Source organism: Notothenia rossii (genome assembly GCF_949606895.1).
Source record: "Notothenia rossii genome assembly, chromosome: 2".
NCBI classification, from domain to species: domain Eukaryota; kingdom Metazoa; phylum Chordata; class Actinopteri; order Perciformes; family Nototheniidae; genus Notothenia; species Notothenia rossii.
The window spans coordinates 80,863,371-80,889,098 of record NC_136904.1 but is presented as its reverse complement, the minus strand read 5'-3'; the positions used below and the strand labels follow the sequence as shown (position 1 = coordinate 80,889,098).

At 40.5% G+C, this 25,728-nt stretch overlaps 5 protein-coding genes and 1 pseudogene across 7 annotated transcripts; 1 reads left to right on the top strand and 5 right to left on the bottom strand.

The window, feature by feature from the left end:
- Window positions 1–2,352: 2,352 nt before the first annotated feature.
- LOC307030392 (NAD(P)H dehydrogenase [quinone] 1-like) lies at window positions 2,353–3,828 on the bottom strand. The gene is made up of 6 exons (XM_079666762.1): window positions 3,682–3,828; window positions 3,391–3,558; window positions 3,186–3,316; window positions 2,995–3,108; window positions 2,809–2,910; window positions 2,353–2,713 (listed from the first exon to the last, which is right to left on the bottom strand). Exons 1-6 carry the CDS (start codon window positions 3,683–3,685, stop codon window positions 2,414–2,416), a joined length of 819 nt encoding a protein of 272 aa, XP_079522888.1. The 5' UTR covers window positions 3,686–3,828; the 3' UTR covers window positions 2,353–2,413.
- An 894-nt stretch (window positions 3,829–4,722) lies between these two features.
- Window positions 4,723–6,157, bottom strand: LOC307029522 (ribosyldihydronicotinamide dehydrogenase [quinone]-like). Its single transcript, XM_079665610.1, has 6 exons — window positions 6,047–6,157; window positions 5,753–5,920; window positions 5,548–5,678; window positions 5,360–5,473; window positions 5,174–5,275; window positions 4,723–5,084 (listed from the first exon to the last, which is right to left on the bottom strand). The coding sequence occupies exons 1-6, from the start codon at window positions 6,048–6,050 to the stop codon at window positions 4,785–4,787; spliced, it is 819 nt and encodes a 272-aa protein (XP_079521736.1). The 5' UTR covers window positions 6,051–6,157; the 3' UTR covers window positions 4,723–4,784.
- Window positions 6,158–7,073: 916 nt separating this feature from the next.
- Window positions 7,074–8,511, bottom strand: LOC307030536 (ribosyldihydronicotinamide dehydrogenase [quinone]-like). The gene is made up of 6 exons (XM_079667029.1): window positions 8,402–8,511; window positions 8,108–8,275; window positions 7,903–8,033; window positions 7,712–7,825; window positions 7,526–7,627; window positions 7,074–7,435 (listed from the first exon to the last, which is right to left on the bottom strand). The coding sequence occupies exons 1-6, from the start codon at window positions 8,403–8,405 to the stop codon at window positions 7,136–7,138; spliced, it is 819 nt and encodes a 272-aa protein (XP_079523155.1). The 5' UTR covers window positions 8,406–8,511; the 3' UTR covers window positions 7,074–7,135.
- Window positions 8,512–9,272: 761 nt separating this feature from the next.
- LOC307028329 (NAD(P)H dehydrogenase [quinone] 1-like) lies at window positions 9,273–10,730 on the bottom strand. Its single transcript, XM_079663261.1, has 6 exons — window positions 10,598–10,730; window positions 10,304–10,471; window positions 10,099–10,229; window positions 9,908–10,021; window positions 9,722–9,823; window positions 9,273–9,632 (listed from the first exon to the last, which is right to left on the bottom strand). Exons 1-6 carry the CDS (start codon window positions 10,599–10,601, stop codon window positions 9,333–9,335), a joined length of 819 nt encoding a protein of 272 aa, XP_079519387.1. The 5' UTR covers window positions 10,602–10,730; the 3' UTR covers window positions 9,273–9,332.
- An 891-nt stretch (window positions 10,731–11,621) lies between these two features.
- LOC307028330 (ribosyldihydronicotinamide dehydrogenase [quinone]-like) lies at window positions 11,622–13,042 on the bottom strand (annotated as a pseudogene). The gene is made up of 6 exons (XR_013810612.1): window positions 12,946–13,042; window positions 12,648–12,815; window positions 12,443–12,573; window positions 12,255–12,368; window positions 12,069–12,170; window positions 11,622–11,979 (listed from the first exon to the last, which is right to left on the bottom strand). The product of XR_013810612.1 is annotated as a ribosyldihydronicotinamide dehydrogenase [quinone]-like (transcript).
- A 5,892-nt stretch (window positions 13,043–18,934) lies between these two features.
- LOC307028950 (helix-loop-helix protein 2-like) lies at window positions 18,935–23,700 on the top strand. 2 transcript variants are annotated; one of them, XM_079664369.1, is made up of 3 exons: window positions 18,935–18,951; window positions 21,784–21,926; window positions 22,797–23,700. In XM_079664369.1, exon 3 carries the CDS (start codon window positions 22,801–22,803, stop codon window positions 23,173–23,175), a length of 375 nt encoding a protein of 124 aa, XP_079520495.1. In that variant the 5' UTR covers window positions 18,935–18,951; window positions 21,784–21,926; window positions 22,797–22,800; the 3' UTR covers window positions 23,176–23,700. The 2 variants fall into 2 exon arrangements, with proteins under 2 accessions (XP_079520495.1, XP_079520494.1); XM_079664368.1 differs by lacking the exon at window positions 18,935–18,951 and having other exon boundaries at window positions 21,625–21,926.
- The last annotated feature ends 2,028 nt before the right edge of the window (window positions 23,701–25,728 follow it).

The following is a 25,728-nucleotide window of genomic DNA, read 5'->3' as shown; positions in this document are numbered from 1 at the left end:
ACAAATCTCCAGGTTCACTTAACCTTCTTCTGAACATTACATTGCTTTTTTTTTTTGTCTGAATGATTGTGTGTATTTGAGCTTCCAGTCAAGAAGCACATTTCCAGCGACTCTCTTCCGTATCTGGTACAAAACGGTGCCCACTTCCTCCCATTGAACCAGCCAAAAATGGCCTTCTCTGCAGTCAGTGTGGGAGAACTGGGACAGACAATGGAAAAGCAGGATGGACACAGAGACTGTGGTATAACCCTTACATACACAAACACTCAATGCCCCCAACTCCAGCAATTCCAACACCAGCTTTTTGGTTCTCTGTCTCGGACAATGATGCATATGGAAAAAAACTCCAAAAGCTTGAGACTGAAAATGTTTGGATTTGTCCATGTTTCTGTCGAGACATACTGATGCAGAGTATCTTGATTTTACAGATTAAGTTAATTGCATAATGATTCACACATTTTAAACACTCAACCCATGACATTACTTAAATGCTCTGTCATCTAAGAATCCTTTTTATGTGGGAAGTGAGTGTTTAGCTGAGAAGTCTTAACACAATACCATACAGCAAATAAAACTAGTACATGTGTGGATAAGTATTTCAAAGTGTCTTCTGTTTTGTGAGAACCAAATAAGGAAATTAACTGACATTGTTCCGGCTGAAGAGACAGGTGATTATGAAACTGGACCTGACTGCACACAAACAAACACCCATTGACCTTGGGAAACCTCAGCTGTGAAATATGCACACCGTTGAGTTCGTACATGTCACAAGCTGTGCTCTGGACATCAGAGTGCAAGGCCATTTCCTCAAGTGTTGCTCCCCTGCCCCTCCCCCATCTCATTTCCTCCATACCCAAACAAAAGCTGCTTCTCTGGGAAAAGCGTCTGTGTGGAGCCCAAGCTTGCTTGCAAGCAGTTTCTTTGGTCGTCAGCATGTCTGTATATACGGTAGAGCACTTCAGCTTCAACCAGACAGCATGCGAGACGATTGATTTGTTCAAAACAATTCCAAAACACTGCACACAATTCAGCCCACCCAAACATTTAAGTCAAAACTTCCCCAAGAATCAGCAAGAAAAAAAAAGTTGCTTCCCTGTTGCAGATCCACAAAGAATACCGCTCATCACAACCCTCCAGCTTTGATCTGTGGGGCATGAATGGTTTCCTCAGGTGCAAGTTCCCACTATCAGAGCAAATTCTTTGTTCAGCAGGATTCAAATGAGTTTCAGCTGGAAACGATTCTCCCCATAAAGAGGGAAGGAGCGGGGCGTTTCTCCCATGAGGCCAGGCAGATCTGAAGGATCAGAAGGAGAATACTATTCTAGAGATGGGACAAAAATGTGCAGAGCTAAAAAGGCATTATACGTAGACGCATATTTTGAAAGTTGTAGGCAACTAAGATCAAAGCATAAAAGTAGTTTGTCGAAGGGAGAATTAGATCAAAATCACAGGGTGGACAGTGTTTAAATAAAGGGGTTACTGATTCATTTTGTCAAGGGTCTTGACCACATAATTTATTTAGCTTGAAAGGGTCAACATTAGGAAACTTCAGTGAATAGCTAACTTTGATCTAAGTTTAGTAAGCGTCAATCAGTAAAATCTTTCGCAACAGGAGCTTGATTGACATGTCGTTCAAGCAGTCCAAGGGAGTGAAAGCAAGTGGGTTTTCTCCCAGGAGGCCTTGCATGCGTGTGCGCCAGCCCTCCAGTATGGTACCTCGTGCCTCAGAGGGAACGTGAGACGGGGCCCAGAAGATCTGAGGAGCCAGGACCTGGAAGCCACAGTAGTGCAGGATGCCACTCTGGAGGAAACAGGGAAATAAAATGAGTGTTGATGCAATCACTAAAAAAAATGTTCCCTCTGGAACAGCTTTTTGATAATCATTCATCCCAATAAAATACCTGCAGTGGCCAAAGAGTCCATGTCTCCATTGATGCCATTTGCACTGAACATGCACTCCTGAGACCCAGTGGTGAAGGAGAGCATGTGTTAAAAGAAGGGTTACAGTTTAATTTAGTTTGGGGTACTGACCACAGAAGTTAACTTGAGAAACGTCAGTGAATAGTCAACTTGGCTCTAAGTTTAGCAATCAGTGGAATCTTTCCCTATAGGAGTTTGATGGACATTGTGTCACCATACTTAACATTGGTAGGCCTAAAGAAAATGTCATACAACCAGTTGCCATAGCAACATCTTGTGTGCATTGCCATCAAAGATGAATGAGTCAAACGACAGTGTTATATAAATAAATGTACAATGCTGAAAAGTACAAGAAGTTCTTTACTGGCTCTAATTATTGTATAAACCCCAGCCATTTGAACTACAAAACAGTTTCCAAGTATTCAACAGAAATTCAGAACATATTAACCAGCTTTTATTTATCATCATAAAAAAAACAACAGTCATTCACTCTTCAGACTCCAGCTTTCATCTGGTTGTTGGGTGGCAGGGCCTTGCCCAGGTGGATCCCCACGGTCAGTCCAAACTCCTTGGCGGCATGTTTCTCATGGACCTCAGGCTTCAGCTGGTAACCCTTTTCTCCATCAAAGCAGTCCAAGGGAGTGAAAGCAAGTGGGTTTTCTCCCAGGAGGCCTTGCATGCGCGTGCGCCAGCCCTCCAGCATGGTACCGCGTGCCTCAGAGGGAACGTGAGACGGGGCCCAGAAGATCTGAGGAGCCAGAACCTGGAAGCCACAGTAGTGCAGGATGCCATTCTGGAGGGAAAAAAAAAAAAAAGGGTGTTGATGCATACAATAAATAAGTTTCCTCTGGAACAGCTTAATGATAATCGTTCATCCAAATAAAATACCTGCAGTGGCCAAAGAGTGACATTCATGTCTCCATTGATGCCATTTGAACTGAACATGGACTCCTGAGACCCAGTGGTGAAGGAGAGCATGGCCTTCTTGTCCTGTGGAAAAAGACAAGATCTACTGTAAGTAATAAAAAAGAGATAGCTTAACAATAAGGCAAACCTCTTGATTTGCTTCGTTACCTTGAAGATTCCCTGGCTGTAGCGCTTCTCGTGGGTGAAGGCAAAGCCCAGTGTGAGCACCCGGTCCATCCAGCCCTTCATGATGGCAGGAACAGTGAACCAGTACATGGGGAACTGAGAAGTAGGGCTTAAGGTTAGTTCATAGCAGAGGCATGGCTTAAAAGAATAACACATTTTCATTCTGGCTCTACCTGAAAAATGACGAGGTCAGCCTCAGTGAGTTTGCGTTGTTCTTCAGTGATATCATCAGTAAGCTTTCCTGCCTCCCATGCCAGTTTGGTCTCCTCTCCGTAACAGAAGTGATCTGCATTCTTAACTTCTCCTGCAGGGAAAATAAATGTTTGTTGCGAGTCTGAACACCAAAGCTAAACTATTTATTTTCAGTGAGGTATTTACCAGTGATGTCCTCAGCTGTAGCAGTGGCCTTAAACTTCATGGCATACAGGTCAGATACTTCTACTGTGCAGCCCTTAGCAGTTAAAACTTCCACTGCAGCGTCTTTGGCTGCAGAGTTGAACGAGCCAGAGCTCTGGTGTGCATACACAATCAACACTTTTTTGAAAGCTAAAACAAGATTCAAATGAGAACACATCAGAGCAGAAACATACCTATGAGATTCAATCTTCATTTGAACATGATCTATACACTCAAGCCATTAGAAAATAGAACACAAAGGGAAAAACATACCCATTTTGAAGCAGGAAATTGTAAATGCTGGATTGTACAATTAGACTGTGTGTTGATGGAAAGAGTGGCTCATGCTGGAGCAAACTGAAGAAGCTGCTTTTATACTCCACACCACTCAACAGAATGCCTTCTGGCTCATTTCTCACAGGTGCTGTCAATCAGCAATCAATGTCACTGACCAATCAGCTGGCAACTACCAGGACTCATCAATCTAGTATCTAATCGACATGTATTTACTGAATTTGGGCAGCATTTCAAATGGGGAGAGGAACTTTTCTACCACTAAAAGCCAAGTATATGTACATTTTTATCCAGCTGCAGATTTAGCTAACAGTTTCTAACACAGGATACACTTACAATAGTAGCCTACTCTTAAAAAAATTCTCATCCATTTTAATGTGTGTTTTTTCCCCATTTTAGCCAACCCAGAAAGAGATGCAGCGTAGGTTTTTCTTTATCTCCGTTTACACATCTTTTAATACAGAGGCCCTGCAGATCTGAAGGATCAGAACGAGGATACTATTCTAGAGATGGGACACCAATGTGCAGAGCTACAAAAGGCATTATACAAATATGCATATTTTGAAAGTTATAGGCAACTAAGATCAAAGCGTAAACGTAGTTTGGTGAAGGGAGGATTAGATCAAAACGACAGGGTTAACAGAAATTAAGTGTTTGAAATGAAGGGTTACATATTACTTTTGTCAAGACTCCTGACCACAGAAGTTAACTTGAGAAACTTCAGTGAATAGTCAACTTGGCTCCAAGTTTAGCAATCAGTGAAATCTTTCCCGATAGGAGTTTGATGGACGTTGTGTCACAATACTTAACATTGGTAGGCCTAAAGAAAATTGCATACAACCAGTTGCCATAGCAACATCTTGTGTGCATTGCCATTAAAGCTGAATGAGTCAAATGACAGTGTTATATAAATAAATGTATAATGCTGAAAAGTACAAGTTATTTACTTTACTGGCTCTAATTATTGTATAAACCCCAGCCATTTGAACTACAAAACAGTTTCCAAGTATTCAACAGAAATTCAGAACATATTAACCAGCTTTTATTTATCATCATTGAAACAAACAACAGTCATTCACTCTTCAGACTCCAGCTTTCATCTGGTTGTTGGGTGGCAGGGCCTTGCCCAGGTGGATCCCCACGGTCAGTCCAAACTCCTTGGCGGCATGTTTCTCATGGACCTCAGGCTTCAGCTGGTAACCCTTCTCCCCATCAAAGCAGTCCAAGGGAGTGAAAGCAAGTGGGTTTTCTCCCAGGAGGCCTTGCATGCGCGTGCGCCAGCCCTCCAGCATGGTACCGCGTGCCTCAGAGGGAACGTGAGACGGGGCCCAGAAGATCTGAGGAGCCAGAACCTGGAAGCCACAGTAGTGCAGGATGCCATTCTGGAGGGGAAAAAAAGGGTGTTGATGCATACAATAAATATGTTTCCTCTGGAACAGCTTAATGATAATCATTCATCCAAATAAAATACCTGCAGTGGCCAAAGGGTGACATTCATGTCGCCATTGATGCCATTTGCACTGAACATGGACTCCTGAGACCCAGTGGTGAAGGAGAGCATGGCCTTCTTGTCCTGTGGAAAAAGACAAGATCTACTGTAAGTAATATAAAAGAAATAGCTTAACAATAAGGCAAACCTCTTGATTTGCTTCATTACCTTGAAGATTCCCTGGCTGTAGCGCTTCTCGTGGGTGAAGGCAAAGCCCAGTGTGAGCACCCGGTCCATCCAGCCCTTCATGATGGCAGGAACAGTGAACCAGTACATGGGGAACTGAGAAGTAGGGCTTAAGGTTAGTTCATAGCAGAGGCATGGCTTAAAAGAACACATTTTCATTCTGGCTCTACCTGAAAAATGACAAGGTCAGCCTCAGTGAGTTTGCGTTGTTCTTCAGTGATATCAGCAGTAAGCTTTCCTGCCTCCCATGCCAGTTTGGTCTCCTCTCCGTAACAGAAGTGATCTGCATTCTTAACTTCTCCTGCAGGGAAAATAAATGTTTGCTGCGAGTCTGAACACCAAAGCTAAACTATTTATTTTCAGTGAGGTATTTACCAGTGATGTCCTCAGCTGTAGCAGTGGCCTTAAACTTCATGGCATACAGGTCAGATACTTCTACTGTGCAGCCCTTAGCAGTTAAAACTTCCACTGCAGCATCTTTGGCTGCAGAGTTGAACGAGCCAGAGCTCTGGTGCGCATACACAATCAACACTTTCTTGGAAGCTAAAACAAGATTCAAATGAGAACACATCAGAGCAGAAACATACCTATGAGATTCAATCTTCATTTGAACATGATCTATACACTCAAGCCATTAGAAAATACAAGAACACAAAGTGAAAAACATACCCATTTTGAAGCAGGAAATTGTAAATGCTGGATTTTACAATTAGACTGTGTGTTGATGGAAAGAGTGGCTCATGCTGGAGCAAACTGAAGAAGCTGCTTTTATACTCCACACCACTCAACAGACTGCCTTCTGGCTCATTTCTCACAGGTGTTGTCAATCAGCAATCAATGTCACTGACCAATCAGCTGGCAACTACCAGGACTCATCAATCTAGTATCTAATCGACATGTATTTACTGAATTTGGGCAGCATTTCATATGGGGAGAGGAACTTTTCTACCACTAAAAGCCAGGTATATGTCTACATTTGTATCCAGCTGCAGATTAGCCACTTGACAAAGGATACACTTACAAAAATATTTTCTCATTCATGTGTGTTTTTTCCCCATTTTAGCCAACCCAGAAAGAGATGCAGCGTAGGTTTTTATTTATCTCTGTTTACGCGTCTTTTAATACAGAGGCCCTACAGATCTGAATGATCAGAACAAGGATACTATTCTAGAGATGGGACACAAATGTGCAGAGCTACAAAAGGCATTATACAAATATGCATATTTTGAAAGTTATAGGCAACTAAGATCAAAGCGTAAACGTAGTTTGGTGAAGGGAGGATTGGATCAAAAATAATGGGGTTAACAGAAATTAAGTGTTTGAAATGAAGGGTTACAGATTAATTTTGTGAAGTCTCCTGACCACAGAAGTTAACTTGAGAAATGTCAGTGAATGGTCAACTTGGCTCTAAGTTTAGCAATCAGTGAAAACTTTCCCTACAGGAGTTTGATGGATGTTGTGTCACAATACTTAACATTGGTAGGCCTAAAGAAAATTGCATACAACCGGCTGCCATAGCAACATCTTGTGTGCATTCATTGCCATTAAAGCAGAATGAGTCAATAGACAGTGTTATATAAATACATGTACAATGCTGAGAAATACAAGAAATGCTTCACTTGATTTATTGGCTCTAATTATTGTATAAACCCCAGCCATTTGAACTACAATACAGTTTCCAAGTATTCAACAGAAATTCAGAACATATTAACCAGCTTTTATTTATCATCATTGAAACAAACAACAGTCATTCACTCTTCAGACTCCAGCTTTCATCTGGTTGTTGGGTGGCAGGGCCTTGCCCAGGTGGATCCCCACGGTCAGTCCAAACTCCTTGGCGGCATGTTTCTCATGGACCTCAGGCTTCAGCTGGTAACCCTTCTCCCCATCAAAGCAGTCCAAGGGAGTGAAAGCAAGTGGGTTTTCTCCCAGGAGGCCTTGCATGCGCGTGCGCCAGCCCTCCAGCATGGTACCACGTGCCTCAGAGGGAACGTGAGACGGGGCCCAGAAGATCTGAGGAGCCAGAACCTGGAAGCCACAGTAGTGCAGGATGCCATTCTGGAGGGGGAAAAAAAGGTTGTTGATGCATACAATAAATAAGTTTCCTCTGGAACAGCTTAATGATAATCATTCATCCAAATAAAATACCTGCAGTGGCCAAAGGGTGACATTCATGTCTCCATTGATGCCATTTGCACTGAACATGGACTCCTGAGACCCAGTGGTGAAGGAGAGCATGGCCTTCTTGTCCTGTGGAAAAAGACAACATCTACTGTAAGTAATATAAAAGAGATAGCTTAACAATAAGGCAAACCTCTTGATTTGCTTCATTACCTTGAAGATTCCCTGGCTGTAGCGCTTCTCGTGGGTGAAGGCAAAGCCCAGTGTGAGCACCCGGTCCATCCAGCCCTTCATGATGGCAGGAACAGTGAACCAGTACATGGGGAACTGAGAAGTAGGGCTTAAGGTTAGTTCATAGCAGAGGCATGGCTTAAAAGAATAACACATTTTCATTCTGGCTCTACCTGAAAAATGACGAGGTCAGCCTCAGTGAGTTTGCGTTGTTCTTCAGTGATATCAGCAGTAAGCTTTCCTGCCTCCCATGCCAGTTTGGTCTCCTCTCCGTAACAGAAGTGATCTGCATTCTTAACTTCTCCTGCAGGGAAAATAAATGTTTGTTGCGAGTCTGAACACCAAAGCTAAACTATTTATTTTCAGTGAGGTATTTACCAGTGATGTCCTCAGCTGTAGCAGTGGCCTTAAACTTCATGGCATACAGGTCAGATACTTCTACTGTGCAGCCCTTAGCAGTTAAAACTTCCACTGCAGCGTCTTTGACTGCAGAGTTGAACGAGCCAGAGCTCTGGTGCGCATACACAATCAACACTTTCTTGGAAGCTAAAACAAGATTCAAATGAGAACACATCAGAGCAGAAACATACCTATGAGATTCAATCTTCATTTGAACATGATCTATACACTCATACCATTAGAAAATACAAGAACACAAAGGGAAAAACATACCCATTTTGAAGCAGGAAATTGTAAATGCTGGATTTTACAATTAGACTGTGTGTTGATGGAAAGAGTGGCTCATGCTAGAGTAAACTGAAGAAGCTGCTTTTATACTCCACACCACTCAACAGAATGCCTTCTGGCTCATTTCTCACAGGTGCTGTCAATCAGCAATCAATATCACTGACCAATCAGCTGGCAACTACCAGGACTCATCAATCTAGTATCTAATCTACATGTATTTACTGAATTTGGGCAGCATTTCAAATGGGGAGAGGAACTTTTCTACCACTAAAAGCCAAGTATATGTACATTTTTATCCAGCTGCAGATTTAGCTAACAGTTTAACACAGGATACACTTACAATAGTAGCCTATTCTTAAAATAAATTCTCATCTATTTTAATGTGTGTTTTTTCCCCATTTTAGCCAACCCAGAAAGAGATGCAGCGTAGGTTTTTATTTATCTCTGTTTATGCGTCTTTTAATACAGAGGCCCTGCAGATCTGAAGGACCAGAACGAGGATACTATTCTAGAGATGGGACACAAATGTGCAGAGCTACAAAAGGCATTATACAAATATGCATATTTTGGAAGTTATAGGCAACTAAGATCAAAGCGTAAATGTAGTTTGGTGAAGGGAGGATTAGATCAAAACGACAGGGTTGCCTAAAGAAAATTGCATACAACCGGTTGCCATAGCAACATCTTGTGTGCATTCATTGCCATTAAAGCTGAATGAATCAAACGACAGTGTTATATAAATAAATGTACAATGCTGAGAAGTACAAGAAATGCTTTACTTTATTTATTGGCTCTAATTATTGTATAAACCCCAGCCATTTGAACTACAATACAGTTTCCAAGTATTCAACAGAAATTCAGAACATATTAACCAGCTTTTATTTATCGTCATAAAATAACAACAGTCATTCACTCTTCAGACTCCAGCTTTCATCTGGTTGTTGGGTGGCAGGGCCTTGCCCAGGTGGATCCCCACGGTCAGTCCAAACTCCTTGGCGGCATGTTTCTCATGGACCTCAGGCTTCAGCTGGTAACCCTTCTCCCCATCAAAGCAGTCCAAGGGAGTGAAAGCAAGTGGGTTTTCTCCCAGGAGGCCTTGCATGCGCGTGCGCCATCCCTCCAGCATGGTACCGCGTGCCTCAGAGGGAACGTGAGACGGGGCCCAGAAGATCTGAGGAGCCAGAACCTGGAAGCCACAGTAGTGCAGGATGCCATTCTGGAGGGGAAAAAAAGGGTGTTGATGCATACAATAAATATGTTTCCTCTGGAACAGCTTTATGATATTCATTCGTCAAAATAAAATACCTGCAGTGGCCAAAGGGTGACATTCATGTCTCCATTGATGCCATTTGAACTGAACATGGACTCCTGAGATCCAGTGGTGAAGGAGAGCATGGCCTTCTTGTCCTGTAGAAAAAGATAAGATCTACTGTAAGTAATATAAAAGAAATAGCTTAACAATAAGGCAAACCTCTTGATTTGCTTCATTACCTTGAAGATTCCCTGGCTGTAGCGCTTCTCGTGGGTGAAGGCAAAGCCCAGTGTGAGCACCCGGTCCATCCAGCCCTTCATGATGGCAGGAACAGTGAACCAGTACATGGGGAACTGAGACGTAGGGCTTAAGGTTAGTTCATAGCAGAGGCATGGCTTAAAAGAATAACACATTTTCATTCTGGCTCTACCTGAAAAATGACAAGGTCAGCCTCAGTGAGTTTGCATTGTTCTTCAGTGATATCAGCAGTAAGCTTTCCTGCCTCCCATGCCAGTTTTGTCTCCTCTCCGTAACAGAAGTGATCTGCATTCTTAACTTCTCCTGCAGGGAAAATAAATGTTTGTTGCGAGTCTGAACACCAAAGCTAAACTATTTATTTTCAGTGAGGTATTTACCAGTGATGTCCTCAGCTGTAGCAGTGGCCTTAAACTTCATGGCATACAGGTCAGATACTTCTACTGTGCAGCCCTTAGCAGTTAAAACTTCCACTGCAGCGTCTTTGACTGCAGAGTTGAACGAGCCAGAGCTCTGGTGCGCATACACAATCAACACTTTCTTGGAAGCTAAAACAAGATTCAAATGAGAACACATCAGAGCAGAAACATACCTATGAGATTCAATCTTCATTTGAACATGATCTATACACTCAAGCCATTAGAAAATAAAAGAACACAAAGGGAAAACCATACCCATTTTGAAGCAGGAAATTGTAAATGCTGGATTGTACAATTAGACTGTGTGTTGATGGACAGAGTGGCTCATGCTGGAGTAAACTGAAGAAGCTGCTTTTATACTCCACACCACTCAACAGACTGCCTTCTGGCTCATTTCTCACAGGTGCTGTCAATCAGCAATCAATGTCACTGACCAATCAGCTGGCAACTACCAGGACTCATCAATCTAGTATCTAATCGACATGTATTTACTGAATTTGGGCAGCATTTCATATGGGGAGAGGAACTTTTCTACCACTAAAAGCCAGGTATATGTCTACATTTTTATCCAGCTGCAGATTAGCCACTTGACAAAGGATACACTTACAAAAATATTTTCTCATTCATGTGTGCTTTTTCCCCATTTTAGCCAACCCAGAAAGAGATGCAGCATAGGTTTTTCTTTCTCTGTTTATGCGTCTTTTAATACAGAGGCCCTGCAGATCTGAAGGATCAGAACGAGGATACTATTCTAGAGATGGGACACCAATGTGCAGAGCTACAAAAGACATTATACAAATATGCATATTTTGAAAGTTATAGGCAACTAAGATCAAAGCGTAAACGTAGTTTGGTGAAGGGAGGATTAGATCAAAACGACAGGGTTAACAGAAATTAAGTGTTTGAAATGAAGAGTTACAGATTAATTTTGTGAAGTCTCCTGACCACAGAAGTTAACTTGAGAAATGTCAGTTTATAGTCAACTTGGCTCTAAGTTTAGCAATCAGTGAAAACTTTCCCTACAGGAGTTTGATGGATGTTGTGTCACAATACTTAACATTGGTAGGCCTAAAGAAAATTGCATACAACCAGTTGCCATAGCAACATCTTGTGTGCATTCATTGCCATTAAAGCTGAATGAATCAAACGACAGTGTTATATAAATAAATGTACAATGCTGAGAAGTACAATAAATGCTTTGCTTGATTTATTGGCTCCAATTATTGTATAAACCCCAGCCATTTTAACTACAATACAGTTTCCAAGTATTCAACAGAAATTCAGAACATATTAACCAGCTTTTATTTATCATAAAAAAAACAACAGTCATTCACTCTTCAGACTCCAGCTTTCATCTGGTTGTTGGGTGGCAGGGCCTTGCCCAGGTGGATCCCCACGGTCAGTCCAAACTCCTTGGCGGCATGTTTCTCATGGACCTCAGGCTTCAGCTGGTAACCCTTCTCCCCATCAAAGCAGTCCAAGGGAGTGAAAGCAAGTGGGTTTTCTCCCAGGAGGCCTTGCATGCGCGTGCGCCATCCCTCCAGCATGGTACCGCGTGCCTCAGAGGGAACGTGAGACGGGGCCCAGAAGATCTGAGGAGCCATAACCTGGAAGCCACAGTAGTGCAGGATGCCATTCTGGAGGGGAAAAAAAGGGTGTTGATGCATACAATAAATATGTTTCCTCTGGAACAGCTTAATGATAATCATTCGTCAAAATAAAATACCTGCAGTGGCCAAAGGGTGACATTCATGTCTCCATTGATGCCATTTGCACTGAACATGGACTCCTGAGATCCAGTGGTGAAGGAGAGCATGGCCTTCTTGTCCTGTGGAAAAAGACAAGATCTACTGTAAGTAATATAAAAGACATAGCTTAACAATAAGGCAAACCTCTTGATTTGCTTCGTTACCTTGAAGATTCCCTGGCTATAGCGCTTCTCATGGGTGAAGGCAAAGCCCAGTGTGAGCACCCGGTCCATCCAGCCCTTCATGATGGCAGGAACAGTGAACCACTACATGGGGAACTGAGAAGTATGGCTCAAAGTTAGTTCATAGCAGAGGCATGGCTTAAAAGAACACATTTTCATTCTGGCTCTACCTGAAAAATGACGAGGTCAGCGTCAGTGAGTTTGCGTTGTTCTTCAGTGATATCAGCAGTAAGCTTTCCTGCCTCCCATGCCAGTTTGGTCTCCTCTCCGTAACAGAAGTGATCTGCATTCTTAACTTCTCCTGCAGGGAAAATAAATGTTTGCTGCGAGTCTGAACACCAAAGCTAAACTATTTATTTTAAGTGAGGTATTTACCAGTGATGTCTTCAGCTGTAGCAGTGGCTTTAAACTTCATGGCATACAGGTCAGATACTTCTACTGTGCAGCCATTAGCAGATAAAACTTCCACCGCAGCGTCTTTGGCTGCAGAGTTGAACGAACCAGAGCTCTGGTGTGCATACACAATCAACACTTTTTTTGACACTAAAACAAAAAAATACAAGATTCCAATGAGACCACATCAGAACAGAAACACATGTATTAGATTAAATCTGAACATGAGCTATACACCCAAGTCCTCAGCAAATACATGAACACAAAGTTAAAAACATACCCATTTTGTAAATGCTGGATTTTACAATTATACTGTGTGTTGATGGAATAAATGGCTGATACTAAAGGAAACTGAAGAAGCTGCTTTTATACTCCACACCACTCAATACACTGCCATTTCTCACAGGGGCTGTCAATCAGCAATCAAGGTCACTGACCAATCAGCTGGCAACTACCAGGATTCATCAATCTAGTATCTAATCTACATGTATTCACTGAATTTGGGCAGCATTTCAAATGGGGAGAGGAACTCTTCTACCACTAAAGCCAAGTACATTTGTATCCATCTGCAGATTCAGCCAGTTTTTAACACAGGATACACTCACAATAGTACCCTTGCAAAACAAAAATTCCCATTCATGGTAATGTGTTCTTTTCCCAGAAAAGTGACGCAGCGTAGGCTTTTCCTTGTTTCTGTTTATAAGTCTTTCATACAGTCACGAATTTGGATATTTGAGAGCATGCATGTCTGTCTGTGTACAAGATGTTTAAAAACTGTGTGCCACTCCTCATGTCATCGAACCACATGAAACAGATGTGTCTCGATGATCCTCTCACTCGAGTGTTACTGGTTTCCAGCACTGTTTTCCTTTACATTACTTTCCTCAGCTGCCTGCGGTCGAACCCACTCACGAAGGTTGCCCTGTAAAAAATGAAAAAAAGGCTCAGCAATGGACATCAAAGGCATGAGACATGAGCTGGCACACATCTGGGACCAAAACCAGCCCTAATTCCCATCTATCCAGCCACTGTGAGGAGGAGGGATCAATAAACAACTGCTACATATTAGCACATGGGCGCACATTCATTCAAACACAACATGCGACTGAGACATATGGATACACTTTTTAAGCTATCTTTCTCCCCATTGTCTCCTTTTCCTTTGATTATAGAAAACATTGAATTTTCTTTGAAGGGTATTTGTAAATCATGGTTGAAATTCAAAATGGTGTCGCCTTCTGGTGTTTTATGTTGCAGCCTTTTCACATCTGCGGCCTATGTTTTCTACATCATTCACACATAAGTGCTTCCTATTGAGACTCTGGCTGCATTCCCTCTGTTGTGACGGGATGAGATCATGGGTTTTGCTACGAGGTGTGTTTTCATAGTTTGTGATGTAATTACTTATTTGTTGCAGCATAGTATGAAGTTCTCATAAGTATGTTTCACAATACTACGTGTCAGATATTTTTGGTGTGTGCACTCAAGGCTTGACAGAACATCTGCAGCCCACCTTTAGGAGCTTCGAAACCACAACCATGCCGTTATAGAGTACATATGGGCATTAAGAGGGCACATTAAAAGAGGATTTTTGCTTGCTTCTCATTATAATAGATGCTGGTTAATGAGATGAAAATGTAGCCTAGAGTGCCATCACATGGCCATTGTGAGGAACTACAGCTTATTGGTCCTTGGCCAAACATTGTATAAAATGCTTATAATATCTGTTCCTGTTCTTGTACAGGGTGTTGCGTATAAGCGGTAGAGCCAAAAAATCAAGGTAAAGGAGTTAGTCAAAAAAGTGGTCAGCATTTACCCAATATTTCAGTCTTGGTATAAATCTTTTTTTATTTTATTAGAGAAAAGGGATGGATGCACATAAAAAAACAGATGATATTAAATAAACTAAACGTCTATTGTATATAGCTGTAGTCACTGGCAATGGCGTTACATAAAAAAAATCTGAATACTAGTTGTTGATGTGCACTTTTAGTTTGTTAGCCTCAAAACTAAATCAATGAAAAGAGACAAGATGTTTTGCCTCTATGCCCAGGAGCCAAATTCCCCATTCGTCCATGTTACTATACTTCTACCTTTTACCACTAGGTGGTGGCATTGCCCGGTTTCTATACGAGGGAAGAGATTGATATGTTGTCGTTTATGGTTTAATCACAGATTGTGAATATCTGCCAGCGCCTGAGGAGGTTAAGACCAAAGTGAGTAATAGCCATCCAGATGGTGAGTCATGAATTGTGGCAGTATACTGGCAGAACAGAATCATTATAAAGCATGCAAACTGCAACCTTTAACAGATTAATGTCACTGATCTAATCACTCTCAAGACGTAAGTAAACAAACCTCAGGGATTTACTGCGATACTTCTGGCATTCTCTCAGCTCTGCTGCCTGACAGGGTTACAAATTAAAAGTAATTCAAGTTGTTTTAGGTGGAGGATGTTTTAGTCTTTCAGAGGCCTCTACAGTATCTTCAAAACATTTGCTGTCCTGTTTCACCATTATATATGTATCTTTCACCAGCCCAGGATTTATTTAGCCCAATAATAATACTACATGAAACTTAGTACTTTACCTCTTAGTACTATATCCCCTTAACAGTTAGTGAATTCAACCTCAGAAATTGATATGCTAAGGTAGTTTATGCTATAGTCCACTAGAGCAATCAGCACTAAGCGCCATGTCGCATCACCTACAGTGAGGAAATCCCTATTTCTGCAGCCATAGTTTAATGTTTATAGATTGGTTGGTGTTTGAAAGTGTAATAAAAGTGTGTTATTCTCTGTGACGTGCAAAATGAATAGACAGTGGATGGAGACAATGGCTGGAGTGTGATCCCAGTCCCTGCTAGATGAACTTAATGTTTCAAATTGAATTTATCCAATCATTCCCCACAGTTAATTGTGTATAAAATAACAAAAGTGAGCTGATTCATCTGTGCTTTCGACCTTATTGGATTTATCACATCTGGCCCGACTTTCGACCAGGTGTTTTAATATGTTTGCACTTCTGTTTGTTCTTATATCAGACCAATAAACTGACCTCAGTTCAGTTGTAAAAGGCAATAGGGTTCTGCTGACAGCTGTGACTGAGAGTTTCCTGGCAACGGATGGAACAAAATAAAGGGAGATACATGCCAACAAAAAGGGAAATGCTATTATGCTACTAATGCTATCTTCCATTGCACCAGTTAACGCAACATCATCTCAGTGTACACTCACCTTTTCTTCTCTTCTGTCCTTACTTAGGATAAAAAGTCACTTATTATGTTTTGTGAGCCAAGTAGCATTTTCCTGCGGCACAGTCCCTGAAGGCACCAGGATAAAGTGATGTTCACTGAGCTGAGACAGCGTCTCGCAGCAAAACGCTGAGTTACATTGTTAATAGAGTGGATGACAGATTTTGATGTTACTGCACATGCATGTTCTGAGCTAAGAGGCACAGCTTCCAATGTAAATTCTCTGAAAAGTCTCCATATTTATATTTAGTGTGCCTGACGTCCCTCCACTGTCCATTAACTGCCCCCGATGAGTTGGAAACAGGTGTTCTCTGTAATGTCTTTATCACTGAATTGGCAAAAGTAGAAAACACTCACATAAAACCACAGTCCCCTGTGTTATCTAAGGTGTACAACAAATCCATCTACTCCGCTTTCCCATTTAAGCTTCTCTTCATTCAATTACATTTTGTAAATGGTGTGTTTACTGCCTCATCGCGCTCCTCTGGGTGCTCTTCTTCATACTTCACAGTTGGGAACGTTGGGCCCAGGCATGAAAACAAAACAGAACTAAGTGCCAGATTGTGAGTGAAATTGTTTAAAAAGGTAGCTTTTTTTTTTCTTCTATAAACAAGAGAAACTGATAGAACTCTGTTCAATTAGATTAAATCACAGCTCTTAACATTTCACTACTTTGCATTATATATGCATGGCAAAACATTGATGCCATTCAACAGCTCAATTGAAATCAAGTAAACATTTGTTATTCATTACTGTATAATGAGAAACGTTGTTCTTCATATGTTTGTATTTATGAGTTTGTGAAATAGGGTTTTGTCAGTGACTATATTATTTATTTTACCTATTTACTTCCTTCTCTTCCTCCACATCGCTGTAGCCATGGTGACAAAGCTGATCGATTAGATGTCACCCTAATCCAAATCAACAGAAACCATATGACAGCAGATGGTTAGCAGACGTAGAGCAGAGCTGAGGGAGGGCTGGGCAAAATAAGAACTCAATTAAACTCATTCGGCTCATTTGCATTAACAGTGTGTGATGTTAGCTAAACCTGATTGTAACAGGAACTGGTAAAGGGACTTGACAGAAGGTAAAAGTTATAGAAATTAAGAAAAAGTACATTTGATCAAAAAAAAAAGAAATTAAGAAAAAGTGAGAAGTACAGACAACAAGTTTAAGTGAATCTTGCAGCAATTTCGGCAACACAAACTTTTCCCCCTCTTAAATACAGATTGTGCTCTACCATTCACATAAAGTTTGAACTTGGAATCGTATGGAAAATGAATTTGCTTTACGGTTTGTTCACATGGATGTCATTAACATACTTGCATGCACGAGCAGATGAGGAGGAGGAGATGAAAATGTGAGGTTGGTGGCTCCGACCTTTAAACAGATGGTGTCCAGACAGACGAGGAGTTATTAAACCAGGAGAACTGCTGTAGAAAAAGAAGGGAGGGGACATTGGAGAGACAGAACTTAAAAGTCCTATATGATGTTTAGTAATGACAGTATATATTCTGTATTCATTTGAAGAAATAAATAATTTGTTAAAGATGTCTAGCTGGGTTTTTTTAAATCTCCATGGCATTGAAGGTGACTGAGCTCATACTGAATCTGCAATTTTGAGTTGAAGTTTTGAGAGATAAGGATCTGGCGTTATATTTTCAATAAGACCTAATGCAAGAGGTTTTCTTGGTGAGTTTTCTTAAAGAAAATGTGTAGCTGGACTTCGTTTCAGCACAAGGAGCTGTCCATCATTAGACCTTTAAAACCAGCCGGTTACATGTCTCTACAGTATTGATGGTTATATGGTAATTAATGGGCATTTTCTTTATAATGTACATGATGATTACATATATACAGAGGATGATTTAACTGTCCAATGGTTTTGATTGAAATACATTTTGAGATGTAATAATAAAGACCGAAGTATACAAAGATCGTTGTCATTGGATTAGAACATATTTCTCTATTTTATTGGATTAGAACATATTTCTCTATTTTATTGGATTAGAACATATTTCTCTATTTTATTGGATTAGAACATATTTCTCTATTTTATTACATGCATTGATTTACCTGGAAATCCTACAACCTCATCTAACCTTACCAAGAGGATGACATCCTGTGTATTCTGCATACACATATATTCTGACATTGATCAACACTATATACTTGTGGAAATCCAAACATCCCATATTTGGCATGTATACATCCCTAAATAACGATGTGGCCTTTGTTCATCAACGCTGTTTTCACTTTTTATAAACATATGAGGATTATAGTTTAGGTGGTCTAGAGTAAATTGAACACAAATGGTTCAATTTATACTCTGTAAACCTTAATAAACAACACAACAAATCCTCTCCAAAACAGCTGCATTAAGTCCACACTGAAGATATGCAAAATAAAGGATGCACTTTTTGCCCTCAAAGCAACCAGGTCCTAACTGAGAAGGGTGTGCAAATACTCGTTTACAAACAACAATTCTAGGAAATGTTCTCTACAATGACGTGTCTCTCTTCCTGTGATGAGCAGCGTATCCAGGCAGGGTGGCATTTCCCAATCACCCAGACATGAAGTGGTCACATCTTGGACAGAATGATAATGATGTTAGCCTTATGCCCAGGCCGTCTCCATTTTGATCCCCACTGAGCGTTTATGATGCCATCTCTGAGTGTCTGAGGAAACATTTGCCACCATTGGCACAGAGGTGGAGGCCAATTGGTAATTAACTCACAATGATTATGCTAGTGATGATTAGCACTGACATTTAAAAAAAAATCAAATGTCAAAACCCTAATACGATATAGTCTCTATATACAGTCTATAGTAGCCTCCAAACACAAACTAAACCACAATAGCTTGTATTCTGTATGTACTGGGTAATGGTCTCCAAAAAAGAGTGAGGTGCTTTTGAATGCAGCTCAGGGCCTGACTCCTCCCCCAACCACTCCCCTCATTAAGGCTGCTTAAAAAATGCACCTGTTGGCCTTTGTTCTTTAGGCTCTGTCTGTCATGGTTGGTGGTGCAGGTATGAAGCCTATTTTTAAAACACGGATACTTTGGTTGCCTTGATCTCTGCTGTGTTTTGTTCACTTCCTTACATTTTGTCCTGCTTCTTATTGTCCTGCACTCCAGCAGCTTGTTGCCTCATTCCTGTGAGTATGGGCCAGAACCATAGACTGTATATATAAAGATGCAAGGCCAGAACATATGAATTGTTTATATGCCATTGTTGGTGAGCCATTTATAACCCACGTTTCACCTTTTAGATTCTTCTGCTGCCGTTTTTGTTTAATTTCTTTGAATTGGTCTTTTTTGATGACTATTTTAGCTAACTACTTTGTATTTTGCCCATTGTTACATAGTGTAAACCAACAGGGATCTTTTAGTTTGACTTTGTTTTGTCAGTTCCCTTGTTTTTAGTGTAGTTGAGTGCCGGTCATTGGTGGGTTTAAGTCCCCCTCACTGTTTGCTGTGGTGAAGAGCACTGGACTCACGAGTGAGTTGTTTGCTGTGTGGTTTGGTGTGACTGCATTTGGTGGCACCCCAGTTTCACTTAAAGTAGCCTGGCACCCTATTTACTATCATCAGCCCACTTTATTTTTGGTGTCTTTTTCCTATATACACACACTTTCAACATTAGGTTTTTAACACATTTGTAATGGAGATATTTTTAAGTTAATATTGTTTATGTTCTTACACTTCTATCTTTCAGCAACTATTTCCTGAATTTCCAAATGTTTTGATTGCATTTTAATAAAAACATGTTTGAATTGCGTCTCTGTCTCTCAGTTAGCAAACCTGTTGGCAAACCTGCAAGGTGGCGTTGCCGGTCCTTTGTCTCCTTTATAACATCGCATTGAGTTTAAATAATTGTACACCACATGTAGATAACATAGTTCTAATACAGTAGTTTGAGTCCCTTTAACTTCGTTTACTTTTCTCTTGTCTTTTGAAAGGATAATTGGGTGTTTTGCAGTCTCTCTTAATGATTAATTAATTAATAAGATAACCCCTCCCCTGAACCTCCATCAACCAAGGGCCCATTTTTAGTGCTGCAAACGGCAAAGCATGTGCTCTGAAACTAACAACAAATGTTGTGCACTGTTTATAGATTCACAGCTATCGAACAGGCTATATCATGTATCAGAATCTCAGTCTCTCTTCAGAAAAAAATGGTCAGTGAACTTTTGGTTGTGGTTTTTAAAAACTGGGGGGCTTTTTAAAAATAAAAAAGGGGGGTCAGAGGGTGTGTGCCAATTACAGAGGCATCACACTACTCAGCCTCCCCGGGAAAGTTTACTCTAAGGTACTCGAAAGGAGGGTCAGGCCGATTGTCGAACCTCAGATTGAGGAGGAACAATGCGGATTCCGTCCTGGTCGTGGAACGACGGTTCAGCTTTTTACTCTCGCAAGGATCCTGGAGGGCGCCTGGGATACGCTTATCCAGTCTACATGTGTTTTGTAGACTTGGAGAAGGCGTATGAACGGTAGTGATCTGATGTGTCGGTCGCGCGCCCGCGAACGAGCCGGTTCTTTTTTCTTTTGTGGAGGGATCGAGATCGGCATGAAGGCACATTATGCAATGTGCACATTATCCTGCTTATTACATGGCCACATTCTCAACAAAGTAACGACATGACTCCCAATATTAATTGAAATGCTTTTATGGATTTAGAAAATTATTTTATTGATTTAAAAAATAGTTGTATTTATTTAAATTGACATGCATCCGCTAAAGAAAAATAGTCCGTTGTTACTGTTTGAACTAACGTAGTAACGGCAGGAACTGCTTCGATAGTGCTTTTGAGGAGCTTTTTGATTACAGATTTGAAAACATCGTTGCTTGCTTTAAAAGTAGCAAAATTCATTATGTCAAACCTTGGAAAGTATCTAGATATCCCTGCCCTAATGCCAAAGTAAATATCAACTGAATATGTGTCGCCGTTTGATGTCTGTCTGGACCACTGCGTAAAAAGGAGGGTTTCTGCCCCGTTGCTTCTATTCTTACTTCTATAAGAATAAAACACGGAGGAGGGAGATCTCTTTTTCTCCCCCTCTTCTGAGACCCCTGCAGCTGATCTTAGAGCACGCTCCCCTCACCTGCAGGGGGGCGTGGTCAGCTGCAGCTCACAGAATCGGCCTTTTCTTTAAATATAATTTTAAAATGTCGATACAGTAGCCCCTTTTTAAAAATAATTTTTATAGGTGTTGCTATCTGTTTTGTGTAGCGTGGTTCTACAAGCAAGTCAGTGCATTCTTTGGGTGGTATCAGAGTTACAAGGGTCTGTAAATGCAATGAAAACATTTGGCCACAGCAAATCATTTATATTAAACATGTAATTTTTACTTTTGAATACTTCAGTACAAAGGATCTTTTGGCAATGAGACTGTAAAACACATTTCACGATTTCTTTAATTTAGACACAGGTGTTCACTTGACCTTATGCAGGATCCGGGAAGATGTGACGTCATTGGAAGTAGTTTCGTGTCTAGTAAACTGTAATCAAGTTAGGATCATCGACAACAAATCTGCTAATAAATTCACTAGGTTGTAACCTTTATAAAGACTCTTAGCTGCCGTGCACGTACGTAGGTGCATGTCCTCTACTGAGAATGAAAGCGAAAGCAACGAACACTCATCTCGCTGTTTGTGTCGTCACTTCGCTCCAGTTTTACGAGGAGATAGGGGAGTGTTGTTTTGCGCACAAGGCGAATTTGGGATTGAAAAACCAGCAGAGCACAAGCCAGACTTTGCCTCGCTGAATGATGTGATGTTCACCTGAAACCATGACGGACAGATCACAGGACGGTACTGAAAGGACTCGAGAGTTTTTTTTCACCCTCGTCTTGTTTTCAGCACTTTAATTCGACTCAACTGTAAACAAAACAAGACAGCATGGAGACAAATTTACGCGCGGTTACCTGCCCTGACTGTTTTTAGGACTGAATGCAGCTTTAATGTGAGAATCTTCAATCGTACAGCTCTATTCTTTGTACAAGGTAAGTGACAAACAATGTGTTTACCAATTATACACTTCTTGCAGTCCAGTTATTGCATATTGTGCTGTTTTTATGACCTGGGCTGGTCAATTAAAACAAATTGATTCTATAAACAAATATGAAATTCAAACGCAACATTAAATGCAATATAAAGAACCAGCTATTCTGATGCTGTAAAAAGTGTTTTTCTTTAACAAATATTGGAAATGCCAGACAAGTGCTACAATACATTTCCATTGGAATTTATGTTTTATTTTCTGAATTGTTTTGAAAAAGTGTTTTAAATTATCCTAAATCAACTAATCTGCATTTGTTTTATTGTCTTGATCTTGTTTCAGCACCTCGGAGAGCGTAGTTCTCTGCAAAATAAAAATATGTAGATCATCCACTGGGTGGCAGCATCAGTCCCTTTTATTTTAGGGTTCTTTGTTTCACAAATGTACTGACCAAATGTAATAAATCTGACTATTCAGAGCAGCAACCAAAGATGCAATTAACACAACCAGACAGTTATCATAATGGCATACAACAACTCAGTGTTAAACAGGTAGAGCATGTTTTATATGATTTGCTTCTAATTTATTTTAAGTACTGCATTTTTTGAATGTATAAGCTGTTTGAAACGTGAGATATAAAATAAGATACATTTTGGTGGAGAAAGAAGCACTCGCAACTTCTACTTTAGTATAAAAATATCACCTATACTAGGCTAATGTATTACCCAAAGTAAAGGTACTAATTTAGCAAAATTGCCCATTTCAGAACAGTATAATCATCATTAAATCATTCTTATATTCAATTAAATAAATTACTCTAATATCGAAGCCATTAAATGTTGGGGTAACTTGTACCGACATCTGTTTTCTTCAGGATCATGATGCTCTGTCCGGACCGGCCTGAGTCCGACCTGCCTTGGGAAGAATCGGACACGGAGACCCTTCTGGACACTTTCAATGTGCAGTGTGGGTCCATGCCATCTGAACCCAATGGGGGAGATGGCAAGGCACACTCAGTTCATTTGCCCACTCTCAGCAGGGAGGAGAAGAGGCGGAGGAGGCGTGCCACAGCCAAATATCGATGTGCGCACGCCACCAGGGAGAGGGTCCGCGTGGTGTCCTTCAACAGGGCCTTCTCAGAGCTGAGAAAACTGCTCCCAACTCTCCCACCAGACAAGAAGTTGTCAAAAATTGAGATTCTGAGACTTGCAATTTGTTACATCTCCTACCTCAACCATGTGCTGGATGTTTAGACTTTTAGAAACCAATAGGAGCATGGTGACTGAGGCAGGATGATTGTTTGTATTCTTGACAGCTGAATGATTTCTCAATGAAACACTCAAACTCACTCACAAAAGATTTTGTAGCAAAATATTTGAAGAATACCATTTCATATCTTGGGTTTATTTTGTACATATCAGTATTTATGTTAAACAGTTGAAGGACTACATTCATACTGTTATAAGAATGTAAAGAATGAAAACAGATGTTTAATATAATATTTGTGTAGAAAATATACAAAAATATTGATATGCTTGACGTTAAATGTGCTGCCTTGTCTTGCCTTGACAAACTTGGTTTCCTGTTTGCACACATTTGTAAATATATTTGTTTAAATTACTCAAAAATGTTCCATTAACTGTTGTGATAGTTTCAGTTGCAGCTAAATCCATATGTTGAAAATAAAATGTTGAAAACATTTTTCTTTTTTTTCTCCTATTGTAGCAATAATAGCAACGTCTGATCCGTCTGCCTTATTATATATCATTTAAACATACGTCTTCAGCAAGCATTTGATATTCCTTGTTTTAATTTAAGTAAAGCCTTAATGGAAGCTACTACATAAGCTGTTCTTCTGCCACATGGGTGAGGTATTGGGGTTTCTCTCCCTCTGGATGGGGCAGGTGTTTCTCCAGATGAACCAAAGCAACCATGTTAGAGCCACCCATCTGCTGCCTCTCTGGGGACACACACAAATGTATATACACACAAATGAGACAGTAATATCAACCTATACAGAAACAGTCAGTTGCATCTTTTTCATAACAATACATGGGATTTCTATTTAAAAAGCTAAAAGAAAGTAGTGCATTTGGCTCTGTGTTTGAGTAAATACCAACATGATTTGAAAATTGTGATAATGTTAAATGTCATTTATAAGCAAAACAGTCCCAGGACTATATTTTCAAATTTGCTGCAACATTTTCCGGGGTGGGTAAATGTTTGCTAACATCAGGAGACTCTGTAAAGCTGCACATGGTCTTTTTTGTGATTTTAGTCAAATGGGTATATAAATAATTTATGTTCACATTGAACCATTAAGTTGTTTTTCAGTGTTTTGACATACTACCCAGGCTTTGGCCATTACCAAGAGATGGCTTTTATATTTTGGTCTGAGATCAGGCAGAGGATACAAACTCCTGCGTGTCCCTTTGATTTCTCTCTCCATTAGTCAGAGCTGTCTGTGCTCCCTCGCTCGTCCCTTTATGCAAGTCTCTGCGGTGTAATGTGGCCCAAGGGGCTCGTCGTATTGTTCATGTCCACTCCAGCAGCAAGAGTGACAGCCTTTTGTCTACACATCACACACACTACACACTCGGTCTACACACTGGATACAATAGGTATGTTGGGGAGTCGAGGGAGAGAGGCCAGCCTTAGCATCAGATTTTAAGATTAATGGGGCAGGGAATGCTGTAGAGGCAATACGTTGAGGATTATTAATATCCTGTATAGTTTCAGCCAATGTGGGTCAAATACTAAAACTAGGTAAGATCTGAAGGCTATTTAAGTCTGAATACGACTCTGTCACACACCGCTGTGAAAGGAGCAACACTGCCCTCTGATGGAGCCTCATATAGGGAGATGAAACTGTAAAAAATCCACATTCACTTTTTTATTTATGTGAATAGATATTTTAAATAGAATTCTGCATCTTTTTGTTTTAAAATAACTTTCCTAAAATGTAGTTGAGACAATTGTATGGACGCATGTTTCTGTACCATTGATGCCTGCATGCATGCATTATTGCGCCTGATCTTTACTAGAGTTCACGTGGTGTTTCAAGTGTAAGATCACTAAGGAATAAATTGAAGTGGGTTACTTATGTTTTTTTTTTAATCACCTCCCATCCTGAGTTATAGGTTGAGAGGTTTTTGCTCTTCAGAAGATATTCAAGGTAATGGCTACATGTTCTGTATGTTTCTTGGACCACTGGAAATTGATTATTTGCTTTATTGGCTGTCAGCAGCGTGTATTTGGTCAAAACAGGAAATGTGTTTTTTCCACAAAAACACCCCCAGCATGGCACCAATTCGCTGTAGAGGCCTTCTTTCCTCAGTGCAAAAAGGACACTTTTCATTATAGTTAGAAAAAAGGCCCTTTTCCCCTATAATTTATCTTTGTCTTTTGGCAAGAGATGGACTGCCTCAAATTAGAGAGTGTAAATCAGGATTTTGTGGCAGATTTATTCCTCCAAAAGTCCAGAGGTGACATGTCTTGACCCTAAAAAAATCTCAAATGCACTGCTGCTGCTGCTGTAAATCCTGAGGCCCTGTTAAGACAAGATTCACCTCAATGCCGTTTTTACGTTTCTATTCTGAAAAAATGTATGGAAACCTAGAGAATACACCTTTCAGAAGGCTTCCATATCACAGTAGTTTGAATTTGATAATAGACTGTACAACCTAGTGTCACTTAGTGTCTCTGCACATACACCAGTCTATACAATGACTGTCAACATCAAAGTGGAAAATAATAACCAAACACATTTTTGAATGGAGGGGGGTTTCACACACTGATTCACAGAG

What these genes read in the sequence shown, in the direction of transcription:
- LOC307030392 (XM_079666762.1), bottom strand. An exon ending in ACAGCCAGGGAATCTTCAAG is followed by an intron (nt 2,911 to 2,994) that starts GTAACGAAGCAA and finishes CTTTTTCCACAG; the next exon opens with GACAAGAAGGCCATGCTCTC. An exon ending in TCACTCTTTGGCCACTGCAG is followed by an intron (nt 2,714 to 2,808) that starts GTATTTTATTTG and finishes TTTTCCCTCCAG; the next exon opens with AATGGCATCCTGCACTACTG.
- LOC307028950 (XM_079664369.1), top strand. Translation starts at nt 22,801, where the DNA reads ATGATGCTCTGTCCGGACCGGCCTGAGTCCGACCTGCCTTGGGAAGAA.
- LOC307028329 (XM_079663261.1), bottom strand. An exon ending in ACAGCCAGGGAATCTTCAAG is followed by an intron (nt 9,824 to 9,907) that starts GTAATGAAGCAA and finishes CTTTTTCTACAG; the next exon opens with GACAAGAAGGCCATGCTCTC. An exon ending in TCACCCTTTGGCCACTGCAG is followed by an intron (nt 9,633 to 9,721) that starts GTATTTTATTTT and finishes TTTCCCCTCCAG; the next exon opens with AATGGCATCCTGCACTACTG.
- LOC307030536 (XM_079667029.1), bottom strand. An exon ending in ACAGCCAGGGAATCTTCAAG is followed by an intron (nt 7,628 to 7,711) that starts GTAATGAAGCAA and finishes CTTTTTCCACAG; the next exon opens with GACAAGAAGGCCATGCTCTC. An exon ending in TCACCCTTTGGCCACTGCAG is followed by an intron (nt 7,436 to 7,525) that starts GTATTTTATTTG and finishes TTCCCCCTCCAG; the next exon opens with AATGGCATCCTGCACTACTG.
- LOC307029522 (XM_079665610.1), bottom strand. An exon ending in ACAGCCAGGGAATCTTCAAG is followed by an intron (nt 5,276 to 5,359) that starts GTAATGAAGCAA and finishes CTTTTTCCACAG; the next exon opens with GACAAGAAGGCCATGCTCTC. An exon ending in TCACCCTTTGGCCACTGCAG is followed by an intron (nt 5,085 to 5,173) that starts GTATTTTATTTG and finishes TTTCCCCTCCAG; the next exon opens with AATGGCATCCTGCACTACTG.